This window comes from Rhipicephalus sanguineus, unplaced genomic scaffold, assembly GCF_013339695.2.
Source record: "Rhipicephalus sanguineus isolate Rsan-2018 unplaced genomic scaffold, BIME_Rsan_1.4 Seq707, whole genome shotgun sequence".
In the NCBI taxonomy this organism is placed as follows: domain Eukaryota; kingdom Metazoa; phylum Arthropoda; class Arachnida; order Ixodida; family Ixodidae; genus Rhipicephalus; species Rhipicephalus sanguineus.
Genome location: NW_023615816.1, coordinates 1 through 21,804, shown reverse-complemented (window position 1 = coordinate 21,804; position 21,804 = coordinate 1). Strand labels below are relative to the sequence as shown.

At 50.2% G+C, this 21,804-nt stretch overlaps 1 protein-coding gene across 1 annotated transcript; it reads left to right on the top strand.

Moving 5' to 3' along the window:
- Window positions 1–5,518: 5,518 nt before the first annotated feature.
- Window positions 5,519–19,382, top strand: LOC125756773 (uncharacterized; the record flags this gene model as incomplete). The annotated part of the gene is made up of 3 exons (XM_049411708.1): window positions 5,519–5,677; window positions 7,573–7,735; window positions 19,282–19,382. Coding segments are annotated over exons 1-3 (423 nt in total), but the record flags the coding sequence as incomplete, so codon positions are not given.
- Window positions 19,383–21,804: the final 2,422 nt, after the last annotated feature.

Here is a 21,804-nt window from a genome sequence, read left to right as displayed (position 1 = left end):
ACGACACCCGTGGCACAGTCAATAAGAGCTGAATGGGACGACAGAAAATCAAGTCCTAAGATGAGTTCATGCGGGCATTGCTCCAAAACGTAGAACAAAACAAAAGTATGGCGCCCAGCAACAGTGACGCGAGCAGTACACATCCCAGTGACAACTGGAGTTGCACCATCGGCTACACGGACCACAGCGATCGGAGCAGGAGTGAGCACCTTCTTTAGGCGAGCACGGAGGTTCGAGTTCATAATCGATACGTGAGCGCCAGTGTCGATGAGTGCTATAACAGGTGCGCCGTCGACATCTACTTTGAGCAGGTTGTGTCCAGGTAGTGTAAGCAGAGGAATTTCGGGTCGGGTCGTCAAGGCAGGCTCACCTCCAGGAGCTGCGCCCGTTAGTTTTCCGAGGAGCGGCAGGAGTAGAAGGGGGAAGGTGAGCGACGACGCAGAGGAGAGCGGGACAGGCGACTGGACGGCGAAGGGGAGCGGTGTGGTCTTGCGGGCGATGAGGGTGTAGCGGCGTCGTCTTCAAGGGGCGCAGGCTGGCGGGAACTACCAGGTGAACGTCGGATGTTGGGATAGGTCGGCCAAGGCTGTGAGTTCCAGGAACTGCGACAGTGGCGAGAAATATGGCCGACGCGTCCGCAGCAGAAACAGATGGGCCTGTCATCGGAGGTTCGCCATTCCGCCGAGTTCCGGTAACGAGGACGGGCGTACGAGTTGAGGGGCAGATCAGGTGGGGCGGGTGGAAGGTAGTCGGGTCTGTTCAGTGGGCAGAGTGTCTGGATTCCTGCGTTGGCGAGCTCCTGGCGTACAACGGTCTGGATGAGGGAAATCGTGTGTGAATCGTCGGGGGCACGAGCTTGCGCAGGGACCGTAGATGCAGCTTCAATTTCGCGACGGACGAGGCGTACAATATTCTCAGCTGCAGCAGGAGCAGGTGGTGGACGGATGTCCTCGCAAGTAGACGTCGCAACCGTGTTGGGAAGACGTGAAAAATGTGTCGTAATCCGACGATTTTTCGCTTCTTCAAAGCGTCGGCATTCATTAATGACGTCGTCCACTGTCGACGAGTTGCGGAAAACCAGGAGAGTGAACGCATCATCCGCGATTCTTTTGAGGATATGCGCAACCTTTTCAGCTTCGGCCATCCTGTCGTCAACTTTGCGGCAGAGCGCGAGTACATCTTGAATGTACGTGATGTAGGACTCTGTGCAGGTCTGAAGTCGGCACGCGAGTTCTTTCTGTGCAGCGCGACGGCGCCCAATGGGCTTGCCGAACAGATCAATGAGTTTTTGTTTGCACACGTCCCAACTCGCGATCTCTTGCTCGTGGTTGCAGAACCAAACTTTCGCCGTGCCCTCAAGGTAAAATAGAATATTGGCCAGCATGAGCGTCGGATCCCAGTTGTACAGTGCGCTCACCCGTTCGTAGAGCTGAAGCCAATCCTCGACGTCAATGTTGTCCGTGCCAGAAAATGTGCCTGGGTCACGCGGTTGTGTCAGGACGACGGTGCGGTTAGTAGCGGCTGGTTGCCGCCAAGGAGGTTAAAATAAAATTTGCTGGAGTGGAAAAGGCGCCCCTCAGCTGAAGCCGCGTGCCGCCATCTTGCCATAGGCAGAAAGCGCGCCTTCCGCAACGCATGCTGCAGCGGCCGCATAGATGTTCTAGCTGTTCTATGGCGTGGTGGCGTCCGGACGTTGTTGGATACATTGTGCGTTGCGTACGGCTGTATAAATCGAGCGAAAAGGTACTCTGGGATGAAGTTTCAGTTGTAAGCAGAACATTTCGAGCTCGATGAAAACTTCTCTATATGCAGGAACATATGCTGACAGCCCTCAATCTGTCTCTAATTTCACATCTGACGGTCATTCTTTTTTCCTAACCGGTTTCGTAAGGACTCAAATGTTCGAAGCACGTTGGGGCAGGCTGTTTGACGGGAAGTCTGGAAGCCAAAAGACGGCGATCGCATATGTTAGAGGCACTTTTCGCCAAATTGTTTCGACCGGACTAGGCTGCGACCTGGGAGTTCTTCGACTAGCTGGGCTTGACGCATTTGTAAAACACTTGCAAAACCCAGTGATACACATTCTTGTGCTTGATACCACTGGTGCGGAGCGCGAATAGGAAAATAACGCACCGCTTGCTATTCATTGAAATTATATAAATAGGCGAGATTTCGTTATCGGTTGCCCTGTTCGTGCTATAAAAAAAAGGGTAGCTCGCAACTATGAGGTTAAGTAACGTCATTTGGGCAATATACAAGGACCTGTTTTTTCTTACATTCGTGCATTTTTTCGTTATATTTGTATTTGCTTTATGCAGTGCAGCGATCGAGTAAAACCAGCAGGTCTGAACTGTGCAGTGCTCTTTCCAGCTGCAAATAAAGCGAACCGATCGCCCAGGGGTACTCCGACCGTTAGATGCGTTCAAATTGAAAAAAGTTGTTGAAGGTGTGACAGTTTGTATCACCTATACGGCAGCATTACGAAGAAATGCTTCATCTTTTCCAAGAAGAGATAAAACAGCTCAAGATGAAAATTCTGCAGCAGAAAAATTGCACACTAACCAAAAAGAGCGAGGCTCGATCCTCAAGCGATAATAAAGGAGATCAAGGATCAAAAGCTCATGTCTGAGTAGGGCAGGGCGATGTTCACTGCAGCCTTCCCCCATACATACAGCAACCCCTAGGGCACGAAAAGACCAGAAAGGCACGTATTCCATCCGAGCTGCGGGCGTTTGCGTTAACGCTGCACGTCTATTCTCCATCAGCTTACGAGTATGTACGCACGAAGTTTAATCGCGCACAGAACGGTGTACAGAAATACATCAAAGGAAATGCTGGCTTCACAGATGAGTCACTGTCTCGAAAAAGCTAGCCCAATGCCGCACAGAAACTCTACTGAACTTTGATTGTTGATGACAAATGAGAAAACATGTTGAGATTGTGGGCGACTAAACGGTTAGATATACGGACTTTGGGACTGGAATACGTGATGACAGACTATGCTCGTTGGCTTAAACTTGTGACTTATGCCACTTGGGCGTTTTTAATTGATTCATTGACAGGGTAAGAGAGAGCGGCCGAGCCTACGAAATAGTATCGAAAAAGCTTTATCTATTGAAATAGTGTCGACTGCAAGCTGAATGCCCTTGAAGCACGTCCATGCAAAGCCAAAACTATTCGTTTTGGAGATTTTGAGCTTGTCTTGAGAAAAGAGATGGCTTTCAAGCCTTGACGAATATATATCCTTCTCGATGAGCATATCGAGTGTGGTGCTTTGGACCCACATTTATATTCCGCTCAAAGAAAGTGGCCGAACTCCATATATGCATAAGACTCCGTCACATGACGAACGAAATAAACAGGAAAATGAATGCCGAGAAGTGGAGGTCTGCTCTTACGAGGATAATTATATAAAAAAAAAAAACAGTGATACAGGCCCTTCGGTGTGCATGCTTGCAAGGAAAACGCCAATAGAAACAGAATAAAACTGACCGCATTCTTATCTGCGATTTCGCTTCTTATTCTTGACAACTTCTCCCTTAATGTTCTCCATTATAACAATGAAAAACCACGGCGGAAAGACGCGGTCAGCGCGGCGGGCGCGCTTTGGCTCACGTTTCTTGCCTATGGCAAGATGGCCGCCGCGCGCGCGGCGTGGCTTCACTGCGGCCCGTTGGTAAGTATAGGCGGCCTCCACTCCAGCAATAGACCACCGTGGCGGGTGATGAGGGAGGGCTGTACTTTGTAATGTTTGTGACCTTTATTCTGCACTCAACGACCTCGATGGCGATATCGCAGTGCATGTGAAGTCTCAATCTTTTCACGTGTAAGCATTTTTTTTTCCTGATTTGTTTGAACTGGTTCTCAGCGTCGCACAGCTCTGTATTGCTCTTGGCGATGTGAATGTTGAACAAGTTGCGAACAGCTATGGTAACACCGCGGGTGGCCTCGGGTTTCTATGGAGCAAGGTCGTTAAAGAGTACTAAAAAGGTCGCGCCGTCCATTTGTCTCTGCCAACTTCACTTTACCACGTGACAGCGCAACGTTCCCATTTGAGTTCGCCATAGGTAACAAGGTAACATTTTTTTTTTATAAGAAAGTATAAAATTGTTCGCTTCCGAAGCTTACCGCCCGGCTTACCTTGTAGCGCACCTCCTATGGTGATTTTGCGTTACTGACGACGAGTTTCTCGTTGTTTTTACCAGCTTTCATTAAATCGGCTATTGATTAACTGCTAATCACTGAATTCTCATTTCCACTGTCTTATATACCGCCTAGCTAGCTTTCTTGACTTCAGGTAGTGGAGAAGCCTCGTGGAAGGTCAGGCCACCGGTACCTTAGCTTCTTTAAAAGGCCGATCGTCCTAAAGCCTTGTATTGGGGGTTCCTCGCGGGCCTCCTTGGCGGCTCGCTCTCAGCTGACGTACTTCTTTTTATTTATTCATTTCAACGTACGTACTATTCGAAGGGCTATCGGAGGGATGGGGAATGCAGGATACAAAGATTTGAAGGAAGTGAATACACGCTTACTAAAAGTTTTCTTACACCTGCTGAAGCTCGTTTTCTTTTTCTTTTTTTTACCGGTACCTTTTGTTGCGGCTTCTACGAACACCTACTTTGTCGTAAAACGAATTCAAGGTATACGAAAAGAGGGAAGAAAAGATTAAACAGACCGGCCGTTGTTTACGCAGACAAGTAGCACCTTTGCGGAACGGACAAAAGATCCTGACCGGGCTCTGCACTCGCGCTCTTTGTGTTATGCAACACATTGGCCGGTACGATAATATTTGCACTTCACTTCCTTATGCCCCACTGGTTCGCCAGAATTTCAGTCAACGCTTATCCTGTTATACCATACAGTGCTCGCAGTGTTCCGTGTCGAAATTCCGCAGCAAATAGTAAGAAGCAAGGTCATGCTTCTAGAGCCTCCGCGGCGCTGTTAAATCGCTTTCCGCATGAAGTCTATTTGAGGCCTGTAGGAAAGCGTGCTTATTATTTTAATAATACCTGCTAGCTTCGAAATGCACTTCGCGTTACAAAAAAAGAAAAGAAAAAAAGAAATGTCCAGATTGCCGCGACCCGTAAAGCAGGGTAATAACCCGAGGTTCCTGGAATCCGCGCTGAAAATTCATGGGGCGCCCTAGGCCACCGTGCTGCGTGCCGCGAATTCACACTCGCGTGAACTGCCATTCCGCCGCATGCACACTCTCCGAATTACATGGTCTCCGTCCTCCGCGAAGGCGTTGTGTAGGCGCAAGACGAATTAATTCGCTCGAAACCAGAGGCACTTGTTTGGCTTACACGTGCCAATCGTTTATTCGCGCCTGTCTAATACACCTGTTCCGAGACATAGAGATCAGTTGCCACTAACTCCTGGGAGAAGGATACACGTGGGACCGCTACGCGAACGCATGTTAGTTTGGCCTTTCAGAGACTTTGTCGGTGTATATTTCGAGTGACTCGCCTCCTACGCGAGCTTTCGACACCTTCTTCGGTGGGTTTTGAGCTTCATCCCGTGAATGGCCGAAGCCGAGGAGAGCGACTGGGCCAAGGCGGCGCATCTCTTCTTTTCGGGCGCTCGGTCGGGAGCGGCGGCGGCGGCTCGTCACTGGGCGGGTCCGTACACGGCACAGTTAATCAACCTTTTCGTGGCCGCGGGTCGCCTTCGGCCGGCCGCTGTCAGCCGCGGAATCTTGCCCGGGGGCCAATCGGCTCCCAGTCTCCCCGCGCATGCTTTGGCGAGAGCAAGAAACGCCGTCCATCAGAGGCGCTCCGGATTGCCGTCTGCGGCGCGGGAAAAAATTCGGGGGCGTCGAAAACAGGCGCCGTGATTGATTCCAGACTCGACCTGTCTTCCCGCTGGATCCCGCTCATGACGTGACGTGACGAGCTGACAAATTCGGCCGACATTTCGCGCACAGCGCTGCGAGTCCCGCCGCGGCCTGACGCATCCGCCGCCGGACGTCCACCGCGCACGACGCACACCACCCGTGCGACCGGGGGCCGTCCGAGGCGTCGAGCGTGCACTGTTGGCGTTACGCCTTCTCGCTCGGCGGCCCCCGGCCTTCGTCTGTACTGTCGCTCTCGCGCGGCACGAAGAGAGGCTGCAGAGATGGGTGGGAACACTGGCGTCAATTTGAGCCAACGCGATGAGCTGTTTAATAGCTTGCGCGACGGTACACGTGCGCTTATGCCGTGTCAGGCCGCTGTGATAAGGTTACGAGAACAACAACAAAAACTTGACTTATTTTCGCAGCAAAATTCTAAAGTCACCACGTACGCGCGCGCCTATTTTTTGTACAGGTGCGCGCTCCACTGACGACATGTTCTTGTTAAATTGAGGTTTCATAAACTGTGGTCCACTAAAGTCGAGCGTTTAAGCTCTCAAGCACGTTCTCTACAATAATTAGAGCATCTTCTGGCCTATACCGGTTGGCTGGCCAACACTGGGGAAAGGGGAGAAGGCTTCAGAGAAAGTACAACATGTAACGGCCTACAGAATCGACGCCCTCGTGGGCAAATCGTGCTCCTTTCACAATCGTTGTCTTCACGGTCTTCACTCATGTGGTAAGAGCGCTGACAGCACTTGGCTCCCTATGTCTTGCAGCGTGCGTTTCAGAGGGGACTAAGCAAGTCCTTAAGCAGTGGAGTAAACATGCCACAAAAGAAATTATCATTATTTTTAGCGTGTATACATGTGTGGAGGGGGCCATATAGGAGGCAATACATTATTCATGCAGGTGATTATCGAAACATATTTCATAGAGTATAGATAAATGATCAGATATCAGTTACTAAGTCTTAATTATTCACATTACGTCACGTGATGTAATAGCGGAATTGAAGCGGTTAGGTGCACGTATATACCTTTTACAAGCGATCCTTACACACACTCCTGGCAAAGTGCATTACGCACATTATCTTCACAGAGATTCTCATAAGCACTGTATGGAGTCACTCTGCATTTCGCCTACATAAATTTGTCTAAAACTTTGTCCGTTTGGCTTCAAACGATATGACCTTGCAAATTGTTTGTACTCAACAAAATGATGCGTTATATATGCGCAGCGATTAGCGACGACTCTGCTTGCACGCGGATTTTATTGCCTTGCACGTTCGGAAAAATGCGTCGACTCGCAAATTTAGACCAATAAAGTCCAATAAAGCCAGAGGAATGTTTCTATGCTTATTACTATGAAGTATACCCGCCGCCATCGTCTAGTGGTCATGGTGCTCGACTGCTGACCTGAAGGTCGCGGGGTCGAATCCCGGGCGCGGTGGCCGCATTTCGATGGAGGCGAAATGCTGGAGGCCCGTGTGCTTAGATTTAGGTGCGCGTTAAAGAACCCCAGGTGGTCGAAATTTTCGGAGCCCTCGACTACGGCGTCCTGCATAATCATATCGTGGTTCTGGGACGTAAAACACTAACAATTATTATTAATTACTATTAGTTGAACGATTTCAGTGCTCGAGTTAACTACTGTAATTTTAAGTGTTTGCCCATTCTGCTCTCCTCCGCGCTTCGTGCTGCTGCAGCGGGCGTTACGCATCCGTTTTTTCTTTCCCGTTTCAGGTGAAGTGCCAGGATTTCAACTTGACCAACAATCTCAAAAAACTGCGCTCTTACGATAAAGGCAGCTCCATCCGGATCGAGTACGTTCTCTACAACCGGTGCAGCCGTGGCAACATCCAGATCGAGGGCAAGAAAGTGACCGCCACCCCGGGACATTCTTTCAGTAAGTTGGACGGCCGTTTCACTCTCTTGGAAGTTCACCCGGCGCCCGGCAGAGGCCGGTGGTCATTGCGGTTCGCTCTCGGCCAATAGTGACAGAAAAATCACAGCATATCCACGGAGTGAATGATGATGAGTGGGCGAAGCTGCGGAGGTTCATCGGTAAACCGTGAATCTTCCGTGAATTCTGCCCAGTACATCATCACCGACGTGAGATCGGGCGCGTAGGAGAGGAGAAAGAGGGGGAAGCGTAGGAGAGGAGAGGGCGATACATATCACGTACTGTCGCAGCGCATTGTCTTTAGGGAGCCATCATGTGTGCACGCCCCCTCCGTTTTTAAGACTGGTTACACACTACTACGACGGGGACGAACGGGTGCCGCTATAAGGATCTTCGCCCCTAAAAACTCGGTCGTGGCGCTCAGGCACTGCTGCGCTGCTTCCCAACGGTCCGGGCTTGTCATTATTTCCGGCGATACGTAATGACGGTGTTTTTTATAGCGACGCTGTCTTAGTCTACCCTGTGTCGTCGTCGTCGTCGTAGTAGTAGTAGTAGTAGTAGTAGTAGTAGTAGTAGTAGTATAGGCGTCACGCAGGTCACGTGACCAGAGGGTGAGTGAATAAGGAAATAAATAAAACGAAGTGGTGATGATTATGGTCTAAATGATGATGACGATGATACTTTCGGCGCAAAATACCGGGAAAGCGGTTCGAGCTTTAATTAATTACAATAATTAGAGTTTTACTTTAATTGTAATAAACCACTCGCCCGCTTACAGCTTCGCTGTTCTACGTTTTTCACGGCGTGAAACTGGCTGGATTCTTTGTTCAGTATTTGGTTTGTAAAAAGTCTATTTTCGCGAGCTTTACGTGACACATCCATTCGTATTTCAAAGGTACAGAGTTTTACTGTAAGACTGATCTGTATACATACACTATATAAATATGAGCTTTTTTATTCTTTAAGTGGCTGCAAAATTGTGCTACAGTTCGCCTTTAACATCTCGCCGTTTGCCTTAGGTGTCTTGACTCGCTGTCGCCAGGCGTCCCCCAAGGGCAGGACGAGATTACGCTGCGGCCTCTCGGCGTCTCGGCTGCATACACGCGCGCGGGCAGGTGCGCTCATTCAGATAACACGTGTGCGCGGACAACATAAACTTTCCATTCAGCCTAATCAAGTGTGTTACCGCGATCTGCATGGGCGACTATCTGCATGAAGGTTTGCTCACGCAAGAATGAGATAAGGATGAACAGTCTTTCGTTTTACTAGCTGCGGAAGTTCGCAGGGTTGCCAGAAAATGAGAAGGAAAAAAAAAGGTAGCGTGAAAGAAAAGCTGGCTGGAGGCGATAAGGCTCATTTAGACGTCACGATATAATTGTTTGTCCTTCCGTCTAGCCCCTTTATCCGTCGCTCTTAAATATGGGACAGATTCGGCGGAGCATCACAACGTGCGGCGAAGTTGCATCGCGTGGTGCTAGGAGGGGTGTTCGATAGCATACGATGCGAGTGCATATACTTCAGCGTCGTATCTCTTGTTGTCAAGCTGCGCGATTTGCTTTTGTGGAAATGCAGCCCGCATATGCGACCTGATTAGACGATGCGCGCGCGCGGAACAATATTATTGTCTGCGTAGTCTACACAAAAACAAAAACACCGGAAGCTGGATTCTCGATGACCGACTTAATCTGCGTTCTTCTCTACGCTATACGGGCGTGAAATAATAGACAGTTATAGTTTAGCGGGCTTAACGGAATAGCGGGCTTACCGGAATAGCGGGACCGAAATGCGCATGCGCAGTGCCGTACGTGACCCGTAGCGTTTACCGTACGCACGCTATTTTTCAGATTTAGCGTTAGCGTGTTTGCGTGGAGTGTACGTAAAACATGGCGGCGCTTTTCGACACCCGCTTCGAACTGAATTTAGCGTTGATGTGGACGGATCCACTTCTTTCGTAGCAAACGATTGTGCGAAATTGCTTCGCTTGCCTTCAGGTAGCTTCGACGACACCGTATTACGGATAACTTAGCGTAGTTTTTGAGATCGCTTCCCATTTCGAACGTCCCTAGGCCTATCTAGAAGATCGGTGTAAACAAGTCTGTAACATGAAAATTTTCGCTTTTGGTGCTTAGTTCATATTTATTTACTTTTATTTTCACTAAAAAAAGGAGTAATATTGCTGCGTGCGGGGATACAGGCAAGCATTCTTGGTTTTGTTCTTTTCACTTTTTTTTTTAACGCATTCACCCTTCGCTAGGTGGCGTCACCGTCCCGGCTTGGACACGTAAACGCTACCCCGCTAAACTAAAACACGCTTTCCGCAACCAACGTTTGCGGCACGGTAACGCTATTCCCTTAACCCCCGCTATCACGCTAACGCTAAACTATAACTGTCTATTATAACAGTAAACAGATTCGATCCTATCGAGTTGGCTTTGCGAAGTTCCGCACAATAAATCTGTTGATACTGTTGAGCACTTTTGCGTGCGCTCGCTGATACTTTATACGCTCGTCCACACATGTGCAGTGCCGCAAAAACGGCAGTAGCGAACTGGGCGTTCTGGTCAACGCAAGAAAGGACACCGTATATAGGACAATGAGACACTAGAAAACGCAAAGCAACAAGCGCATCTGTGGATACTAGAACAGATAATCTTTCAAAACTTTTCATTGAATAAGAGAACGTGGTAACAGAATAAAGTCTGGGAACGATTTCGGTGAAGATGGGGGCTCCGCGTACAGGCATTGAATCAATACTTTCTATATTTCTTTATTTTTTATTTTATTGCACTGTAAGGTAGCAATTGTGAAACGCTGAAGACGCATCGAGTTTCCAAGAAGTGATACGGTGACTCCACTGGATCCACATAAATACTTGACGTCGTATTTCGAGTACGTGTTGAAGAGTTATCGAGAAGAAGAGCTTTTGGAACATGCGAACAATTTTTTTTTTTTTTGTCCTACAGAGCTTGGAAAGCGAAACATCGTCTTTTTTTTTTTTTCATATCGCAATTTACAGGCGTGAAAGTGAATGGATCCCTGAAAACGTGTCGCCTTTTTTTTTTTTTTAGTCGCTGCACTACACGTACATCGGCTGGATGCTGCGGGTGCATGCACCTGGGTCCGGCTGTCGAGCCGGGCCGGCAGGTGTGAGGAGGGGCCAGCGTATAGGCTGTAGCGAGATACGCTCTCCGACGATATCTCCTCCATCTCTTACGTCTCGCAAGGAGGTACAAGTGGTGCTCGATATAAAAACTGTATTGACAGCACGTAATGATACGATTGTTGTCGTGGGTCAAGGTGACGTCTCGCAATCGGCGCTGATACCAGGATCCCAGGTCTTTTGTGCTCGTTCACGTGGTAACAGTTTCGTAAAGATAGCGTGGATAGGGACACTGTGCTCAGGGTAACCTCGCATCAGTCTGCCCCTTTACCGCGCACCGCCACATACGAGGCTGTGAGCATTCAGCTAAGCAGCGCGCTTTCTGATCCTGTACATGAAAGTAGGAGAAGGACGAAAAGGAAAGAATTGCAGGAGGGTCAACCAGACGCGCGTTCGGTTTGTTACCCTACACTGGGGGGAGGATGAAGGGATTAAAAGAAAGAAGGAAGAGGGAAGAAAGCACTGTCGGGGTACATGTGCGCGCGTACACACATGAAGAGGGGGACAAGAGAGGGGAACGCTAACCTTGCTTGTCCCTCTCCTACTTCTTTCTATACATGTATTTTTTTTCCACCAAGTGATTATAATCTTGCGGTCTGTTCGAGCCGTTTTTGTTCATACCCTGTAAGAAAAAGAAGGAAAAAAATGTGACTGATGAACCCGACATTAAGCAGAGCAGAGACTAGAGATCTCATTCTCGCTCTGGTGGTCGGTAAGAATCGCCGAAAGGCTAGATGCCATAACGAAGCGTGTAGGAGAGCCCCGGTGAAGGTGATTAGGGAAAGGGAGGGAAGAGGGGCTGCTCCGACATCTAGCGAGTCATACCGTAGATTCAGCGCGGTATGTGGCCTTGTTTTTAAAGAGGCGATCGGGAATTACGGATAAATCGGGCGTTGCTCGGCCGTCTCTACGCGCTGAACGTGCACTTCTGCGTCGAAGAACGTCAGCGTCTATCGAGAGATGATTGAGCTGCGGGCTCTTCTGTCGACTGCGTGCGCGGTGCAACCGCGTCGTGCATCGATTCGCACCTCTCAAAAGTTGCGTGATTTCTGTTGCGACGCGCTACGTGCGAGAGTGTCGTAAATGTGGAGATCGGCCGGATTTCTAACCGCCGCGCCGAAAAGTTGTTTCCAAAATATCTCGCATTCCTCGGGCGTCTATCGTGCTTGCAGCGCAGCAAATGAAAATTGGTCCACATTTGAGAAGAGTGCCTTCACATTAGCTTATGACCCAAAGTAACCGGTTAGTTAACTGGTTACACTAGTTTTCCATAGACCGCTTGGGCGCCAAGTTGCTTGCTCATACACCGGTACTATATAAAGGGCAGATTTTTGAAAATAAATGGTTCTGCCTAAGTACAGCAGACATGCTGATTTTATTTATTGATTGATTTATTCGGCGCGCGAAAAAACGAGCATCGGAAGTAAATAATAAACTGAGGTTTTATTAAGCGTCCACATTTTACAGGCATATGTGGTTTTGTTTGTTCTTAGTGAGAAAACAGGAGAAAATAATGAGAGTTCATGTATCCCTGTCGCGCTCTCTCATTTTATTTTGGTGGCTTAAACGTCTACTCGCTGTTCTGTTACATCGATGCGGATGTGTAGTAGACTCATGTATCTTTACGTGACCATTTAGTAGAAGCTGAGGAAAAGAGGCCTGTGTATGAGGAATACGGCATCTCCTAGTATCTACTCCACATAGCGCGGCTCTACTGCAGTACCCCAGTGCTATGTGGCGTAGTGTGCTCAAGAAGAAAAGATTTCTGAAGGTGTGTGTCAGTGCTGCTGCAGTTACTGCCTCTGATGAACACTGTCATAGAGCAATATGCAACCACTTATGCCTTCGTCGCTTACCTCGATTTGGCGGGCTATTCTGCAACGTCTTCCTCGTAAAAGTTCTCACTCTTTAGCTGCAGTTCAACGAAGAAGGCAGAAAGAACAGTCTCAAATATTTCTGAGTCCGCGTACGAACTCCTGAGGTGTTTTCGAGTGCCATTTGAGGCGGTGGTTTGTTGCGCAAGAACGAATGGCAGTGTAGGTTCGAGCGGCTTGTGAGACATGCTCTCTGATATCTCCTCTATCTCTTACGTCTCACAAGGAACAAGTGGTACTTGACAACAAAACTGTATGGATAGCACTTAATGAGAAGTTTCGCCATCTGCTACAGCAATTTCTTCACCGGCTCAGGGGCAATGTATGGCGTCGCACTACTAAGCTCGATGTCACAGGTACGATCCCAGCTGCATATTGGCTGCATATCGATGAGGGCGACATGCAAGAATCACGCCCGTGTACTCAGATTTATGTGTTGCGCGTTGTAATACATTCTCGGGTTGTCAAAATTCGAGAGAGAGAGAGAGAGAGAGAGAGAGAGAGAAAATACATTTGGTCCGGAGGGAAGAGTATGAGATGTTTACACATCCAACTCATGGCTAGTCCCATGTCGGGACGGGGAGGCCGAGCCTCTCCGCCCTCTCATGGGCCTTCCGGACAGCCAGGAGCTGGACGTCGTAGCTGGGGTCGTCGATAGCAGCGGTCCACCAGGCTTCTTGACTGTAGTCCTGCAACGCAGGGCATCGCCACAGCATGTGTTTCAATGAGCTAACGTCACCGCAGTCTGGGCATGTTGGATCTATCTCCGCATGCATCCTACTCATGAAGCTGCTTGAAGGATACAGATTGTGCTCTACCAAGTTTGTGGTGAGGGTATGAAAACAGCCGTCTAATCCTGTCAAAATTCGAGTTGTCGGAATTCATCCGGAGTCAGGGCGTGCCTCAGGAACATATCGCGGGTATGGCACGGAATACTTGAGGATTTTAATTCAGATTCTGTATTTTTTTAATGCGGGATTCTGGAAGCACGGCTTCTGTCTTTCAAGCGCGAGCTTATGCTGATTTTTGGCGTGATCAGATTCGACACGCGCTTCTCTTGTGCATCTACCGGTGGTATGCTCTGCTGCCGTGTTGTTCGGCATTGGTCGTTGCACCATTTAGCAGTGCCTGTCGACTGGCGACAGACATTAAGTTCGGCGTATTGGAAATGGTTGAGAGTTAAAAAAAAAGGGGGGGGGGGGGAGCAACCTTTTTTGCCACTACTGCAAAACAGCTGTATTATAGTTTGTAAGCACGCAATGTTGCTTAGCTTTCGCACAGTCGCTGTGGCAACTTTCCGCACGAGACGCTGTCTGCTGCTGATACACGTACAGGCTCGTGTGCGTAGATCGGGCGCGAGCCGTGGTGTTGCGACATCGCCCCCAGACGGCGCGAGGGCAAAAGCTCACGCGCCCGCTCGCTGACACCCGATTCGGTTACGCAGCCAGCAGGCGTAAACGAGCTCGCCGTGTCAAAGGTGTGCGCGGAGTGCTCCATTCGCACGTGCCGCGCAGGAAGTTTGGCAGACGCGTGCCACTCGTGTTTCGAAAGCGAGCCTTGCTCAGGAGTATGCCGCCACCCGGGATTTAAAATAAAATAAATCCTCTCTGGCTCTTCATTGTGTGCGTCAAACGAGAGAAAAAAAAAGGCTGTTTTGGTATAGTGCGCAGTCTGTCGAGGTCGCGCTGACCTTGCGCGCAGTTTAAAGCGAGCGCATTGCCCCACCAAGTGCTGCTACACGAAATTGGCGCTGAGGAGTACGTCTGGGCAACAACCGCGTACGCGTACACCAGACCGACACAGCCGCCGTGAGCCTCTCTAGCGCCATTCTGGAAGATCTTGCCAGCTTCCAGACAAGTTTGTTTTTCCCCCTGTCGAGGCCCTCCGGCCCCTAGCTCGGCGACAAAAAGACATTGTGTTTGTTGATGTTTTTTTTCTGCCGCACGAGGAATAACAGCTTCGTATGGAAAGAACGTGCAGAATTCGTCGCAGTAGGGGAAAAAAGAACTGCGCTACCCTTCCGCTTATCCTCATACTGAAACAGTGTGCGCGTGCTCTGCGCGAACACAACAAGGCAACAAGCGTTGCACGAATGCATATCGACGGCTTCAGCCGCGCAAGTGGTATCACTCACGCGCAAAATGAACGAGTGCGCTGTAAACATATCTAGCGCTTACATTAGGGCCTATCTGTCAAATATTCGCGGCCGTCGCAAGCCTCGCGCTGCGCGCCGCCCTTGACCTGTACGCTGCGACCAAGGCAAGGCCCCTCGCTCTTGCGCATGCCGGTGTTCGTATCGCCCGATGCGGGAGACGGGAGCCTGTCAGGCTCCGGAATCAGGCATAACAGCAGCATCGGTTTGCTCAAAGTATTTTGTGCTGATTGTTTATTTTATAGTGCGTTTTTCGCGAAGCGAACCAGTCATGGCACTGAGGCTCCATATCTGACCTTCGTCTTTACCCGCGTATATTACGTCTATATATAGTACTTTTTTTTTTTTTCTGTCGCGTGCACCAGAAAATGTAAGACAAGCATAGACACAGAAGCTGGCAACGTCAGGCGTGAATAATCGTTCCTTCCCGGTGCTTTATCAACGTCTTTACGCGGAGGCCTGTTTGAATTGCCCCTCTCTTTAAAAACCTATCATCTCAATCAAGCTTGTCAGCGCCGAAGAACGCCTATAGTCAGGCGGCGCGTATAGTGCCTGCTCCTGTGCCGCCTAGCAGAGGTGTCGGCTGTGCACGTGAAACAGAGAAAGGCGCTCAGGACAATATTAAGACGGCGTGCGTGCTATACCCTGCTCGATCTTCAGAGCTGCCACCGGTAAACAGCTCGCCTGCTGAATCTGAACACGCGGAATTCTTAATCTCTCGCAAATCTTTTGTTACGTCCTCGCCCCCAACCCCTCGCAGGTGTAGCCGTATCAACGAAGCGCCTGCTTATACGTAGAGATAGAAGAGGAGAGGGATGGATGCACTTGAACTTGCACGCTGCGGCTCTGACCTACAAACCACCTTTCTGTTTTTTAATGCCCGTGAAAGGAAGAAGCAAAATATCGTATCGGTGGCAAAAGCCTGACTCTGCGGTTATATGCGTTGCGAGTTGTTTATTGGTGAGATATCTGGGGCCCGCGGCGATAACTCGGCATTTTGTAGCCTCGTGCGCGTGCTGTTTGTTTGCGCGTTAGATGGTTTTGAGCTCGCCGTCGGGCCATATATGTATTTATAACACCCGCTGTGAATGTCGTCTTGCTCCTGGCGATGCGTCGCGTCGAGCTTGCAACGTTTGCAGACGGTGACATGGGGAGAAGCCGCTTGCGGCTGCATGGCGCTTGCAATCGGGCAGGCCTCGTTGCGCACGGAGCACACAACTGTGCCGCTGAGGAACTTAGTTTGTGGCAGCCCGCCAGGGGCGCACTCGATTCACCGTGCATGCGCAGCCGCGGGGTGCTGTTAAACGAGATTAGCGCTGTATTACTGCCGTCAGCATATCTTCCGCGCTTCCACGCACGTGCATGCTACATGCAGTCGCAATGGCGTTCGGTTGCGGGCCTTTCCCCCTTCAGCCAGTGTTATATAGTAGGTGTACACACTCGTGTTCTCGTTCTGCGCGTTCTTGCGAGATAGACGTGCAAGCTGCCTCAAGCTCTGGCGCTTTCTCGAGGACCTCAGTTCCGCCTGCTGCCTGCGAGGAAGTCCCGGTTCGACGCCATGCATGTGACGTTGCTGAAATTTAGATACGCAGCCTGCCGTTCTTTTTATTGACCTTGTCACGTCGCTACTATTTCGGCCACGCACCGAACCCTTGGTGCACCGAAACACGGCTTTGTGGCAGAAGAATGCCATAGCCCCTGTGCCACTAGGTGATTGGTGCGTCTGCGTCAAATGTGCGTGCGTGTTCATATATTTCGGTTTATGTATGTGTTACGTAGCTGTGAGTTTTCTTTCTTTCCTTTTCAATGCCTGCCTGGGCGTCCTTTCAAAAAATTGGGGGACACTTAAGCTTCGCCTATAAGAGTTGAACGCGATAGCGATATCCTGCCCCTGGTGCGTACTTCGACCACTTAGTGCATACTTCTTATTGTATGTTGTTACTCGAGAAGTTCAGATTGCGCATTACTGCATGAGTAATTGATAAAGTACAAAGCGGTCGCATAGCCGCAAGACGCCGAGCTTTGGTGTCTGACTTCCCTGCCTCCGTCTTGCGTGGTCGCCCTCGTTGTCTTGCGCCACTTGACACTGACGCCCCACCAAAACTCGCCGATGAGCAAGACACCGCAGTGTGGTTGGTGCTTGTAGACGAATCCATCACAAGCGTGTCAAGAGCCCGGTGGCGTGAGAGGTCTGTGCGCATGACGTTTTTTTTCTTTTTTTTCCAAGTATCAGTGCACCCACTACGTGTGTGTAACAGTATGCGCGCACTGAGGTGTGTGCCTTATGTAATGGGTAGCATGCTTTAAACCAGGAGCAATTATGCGCGAGAAACTTCTTCGAAGTTGCGATGCACCCACTACGTGGAATACGCGTAGTATGTGAGTGCCTTTTGTAACGGGTGGCTGGCTTTAAACCACCAAGACCTTATGATATTCACATCGGGTGACGCCCGATGGCAATGTACGCTTGTACCACGCAATATTACTGTGCTATTACATCTCGTACTGTGACACCTGTATACAGGACGGGTATGTTTGTGAAGCATGAAAGTTACTTTCAGTGCTGTTCCAAGCAGAGGCGTGGCTGTGTGGTAGAACACCTGCTTGTCACGCAGACGGCCTGGGTTCGATTCTCATTCGGACCCAACGATATTATTATTTTATTTTATTTGCAGCTTTCTCGATTTTTCGGTCACGGACAAGGTGATTTTTCGCTCACAACCAACGACACCGGAATTTCTGCGAAACGAGCTCTTTAACGTTATCGCGTTAATATACCTAATCGCGCGGCAGTCGCTCGCTCGTATCCGATCAGACCCGACACAAGAAAGAGGCGAATGATATGATTACGATGCTACAATGAGCGCCAGTAATACATCCATTGTATCAAGGATAGTGGCGTTCATACAAGCGCATCACCGAATCGAAAACTAGAAACGGTGTTGCGATCACGATAATAGCAGCAAGGTTACGACCCCAAGTAGTCATGTATAATTTACCGCACTCCTGCTACTGGCCGTTGCCCTTTATTTCCCGCTAAACTGAGCGGGCTGTACATCAGTGGGCATGCCGAAAATCTGTTCAAGGAGTATGTTTGTAAACAATGAAAGGTGCAGCACTCGTCAGTCTGAATGACGTTTGTCTAGAGTGGTCACCTGGGGCTATCCCCCTTCTTTCTCAAAAGTAAAAAGACAGAGGCCGTCGCCGCAGTGGGACAATTCATGGTCATTACGCGCGCTTTAGAACCATACGCTATGCATGACAAACATTCGCAGAACCTCCGCAGACAGCCACTGTAGACAAATGTGATTCAGATTTATACGTAGATGTGCCGGTGGTACTGTATTACCATGAACTTCCACGCATGATCGCTCCTAAAAGCGGTCATTACACGAAAGCCCTCACTTATACGTATCCGGGGCGAAGATGCGGTTTACTGAAGAACGGTCAGCACAGGCAACGCTGCAGCAAGTCGCAAAAGCACGCGCCTGTAGAAGGACTCGGAACCGAGACCATCGCTAAGGCAGTTGCTTCATACTCAGGAAAACACGGCCGTGTCTGCTTTCTCACCGACGTTCACAAAAACAGAGCCGAAGATAATGTGGAGCGTGAAGACCCAACTTGACGAAAACAAGCCCCAATGCACGCGTGCGCGCGAGCTGTTTGCCTTTCGTCAGGTTTGTTTGCGCAGCACGCCAGGTTCCATCCATGTGATTTCCTCGTTACACCAGCCTACGTCCGCTCTTTCACCTCGCCAGTTCTTGCCGCGAGGCGACCGCTCAAGCACTGGAAATTTTTCAGAGCGATTGCGCAAAGAACAAACAGTGCTGAAATGGCGCCTTTCACGAGTGACGAGTGTGTGCAGCTACTCTGGGTCTAAAAGAATTTCCCAAGCTTCAGCCAGCCATGGTGGATAGGACTTTTGCTTCGTTTGGCTGAACTGGGCGTATACATCTATACCGCGTGATTTTCTGGCATCTACGGCGTCAATAATATTCTTTCATGTATGCGCGGGTAATGGAGTTGCTGGATTCTTAATGGAACATGGCGTCCTACCGCGCGACGTCCGTATGTATAACAGGCCCGATTTGCATGTGGCCGCGGCATGCGAGCGTCGCAGCAACCGTCGCGAAGCGTATAAGATGGCATCGAGCTATAAGCCGGCATCTCTGTATCAGAGTGCGCTTCGGTGCGGCGAAGGCCGATTAGGAATTCTCGCGGGTGCGTAGGTATATTTAAACGGGCGCGGAGCCAGAGCTCCCGTGGGCCCTCTCGGAATCAAAGCGGCAGCCGGTTTGTAATTGCCCGCTGCAGGAATTGCGGCGTCCACCGCCCAACGTCTGCTGTCCCTTCTCTCGTGCAGGCAAACTGGTGCTGTCGTCGGTCGGCATGGGTTCCAAGCTCACCATTGGTTCCAACAGCACCTTCCTATGTTTCAACAAGGGCGGCAGGCTCGTCAACAAGGTAAGACCTGTCACTCGGGGCTCTATTAAGACATCTCGCCGAGCCCGCCCCCTTTATTAGGGCTCATTAAGGCGCCGCTATTAGGCTAAATACTTGGCCTGGGTCAACCCTGCTGGCCGGCCCCCACGGCACTCGAGCGCTGGGCGCCACTTACGCGTAACAAACGACGTCGGCTTCGTCACCGCGGCCTCCCTGTGCGGGAGAAAGGAAGAGAAGAAGAAATTGCGCGCCTCTAGATTTACTGCCGCATCTTTTTTCCCGTATCCCATGGCGCGGAGGCAGCGCGTTTCCGCCGGCAGAAATGCCAGACGCATGGGGGCGCCAATCGTGAGCTCATTGTTGGAAAACGAACGGCCGGCCAACAGGCGGCAATTTGCGAAATCGAAGGGGACGACGTCTTCGTTAGGGCCACACGAGTGCGTGCGCGCCGAACGAGTTTCACGGTAGCTGTCCGTAATGGCCGCCCAGGGCCCGCAGATTTACTCGCTGTCCCGGTAGCTGCTTTGAGCTTGCGCGCGCTTGGTGCCGGTGGTGTACGCACGCAGGGGAGCGGCGGTCACGTGGGCTTCTCGGAAAGTTGGCCGTTACTCTTGCGTGTCACTCCACCGCGCAGCGCTGTACTCATGGGTGGCACGTTTCCCACTGAGGACTCCGGGTGAAACCATCGCGAGCCAGGGCATTCCCTCGTTTTCCTCACAGCCGCGCGTACGCCACTCTGCTTGAACGCGCGTTGCTCCAGAAGTATTTATTTGCCGCTACACTGCTTGCTTATGTGGTGGCTGTACCGCCATGTATTCTGTGGGCAAGCTCAACTGGTTTAAGTACCTGCGGACTGAGCTGGGCCGCACGTCGAGCATTAAGCCCGATTGAGAAATTGGTGAATGTTTTGAAATTCTGCTATTATTGCAGCCACAAGCGTTGTTCTGGCGAGAAAGATTGAGTGCATTGGAAAGAAATCCTCGAAAAACACGATTGTCAAGCTGGCGTTAAATCCTCTTGACTCTTCCTCACACTAGCGGTGTCAATGTTCGAGGATGTCATCAATGGACAAGAGACCTAGATGGTCTTTTCAAGGTATAACACAACGCCAAAGCGGTGTCAACGTGCAAAGGTGCCATAATCAGGTGGACAAGGGAACGAAATTGTGTTTCCAAAGTAGCTAACGCAACGCCAAAGTATATAACCAAACGAGTAACCGTGTGACCTATTAAACGTCGAGTGGGCCACTTTTTCGAAGAGAAGCACGCTTACAGCGTGCAGGAAGAGTCGCGGAGGCAGGAACACCCTCGGCGTGCCTTTCTCCATATTGCTTTTTTTCTTTTTTTTTCGCTGTTATCAAGAGCCGGATAAGCAACAGAACGCCCTATATCGTCACCTTGCTGGCTTTAAGAGCACGTTTAGCCGCAACAAAATTTATTGGTCGTTCAGGTAACGCAGATCGAATAAATCGCTTATACGCAGTGCACGCGTTTCTTTCTCTCTCTTTTTTTTTTAATGTTGCGCCGCGAACATGATCCTCGTGTGAAGATTATTCGTTTTCGCTGAGCGCTCGACTTTCCGAGCATCACGGAGGTTTAAAAAACGTGCTCCTCCGCTTCTTTTCCTTCCTCCCTTCTCGAACCCCGCGTGTTTCGACAACATTTCATTCTCCTCGCCAGTATACATCCTGCGCTTTCTGCACTTTTTTGCATCTCTGCGCCGCTGCCCTTCTCTTCGTCGGAGGCCCTCCCGGGAGTTCCGTGCCGCAGATTGCGTTTGGTTGGCTGCTTGTTTGGCGCCGCGGCTAGCACCGCGCGATATTGGCCGGACAGCCAAGTAAACACAAGCGCCACCAGCCGAGAAACTACCGCCCGATTCGTGGCCCTGGCGCCGCGGCTTCACTGTGGTTAGCCGCTGCCTCACGTGACGTGCGCTCTCCGGCCTAAAAGATAAATGCCGCGCTATTTGAGGCAGTTTCGCGCTTCGCATCCGCGTTTTCTCCGTCGCTGCTCACGCATGTCCGCCGCGATGAGAATCATCCCTCTTTGCCGATATCCCGCTTGCTTTTCGTGCTTTCTTTTCGGTCATCGTGGCAGGGTGCCTCCCGTGATCACCTCTCTCCTTGGGGCTTTTTTTTATCTTTCTTTTGCATTCGCCCAGTGGGTCGTTTTGCCTGCGCCGCTGAGATCATTTTTCCAAACTTTCGATGCATTAATACCACCATTTTTTTTATTTCTTCTCCTTCACGCTCCTTTTCACCCGATAACGCGAACAGAAAAATCCTGCCGTGGAAGCGAGGGGAATGGAGTCCAATTACCCGCACTTGAATGAACGCCGCCGAATTCACGTATATCTTGTGGTCTTCGAATTATGCCACGATCCTATCCGTTTCGATCCCTTTAGAAAGGGAAAGTGCGTCGACTTCGTAACGCGAGTTATAGGC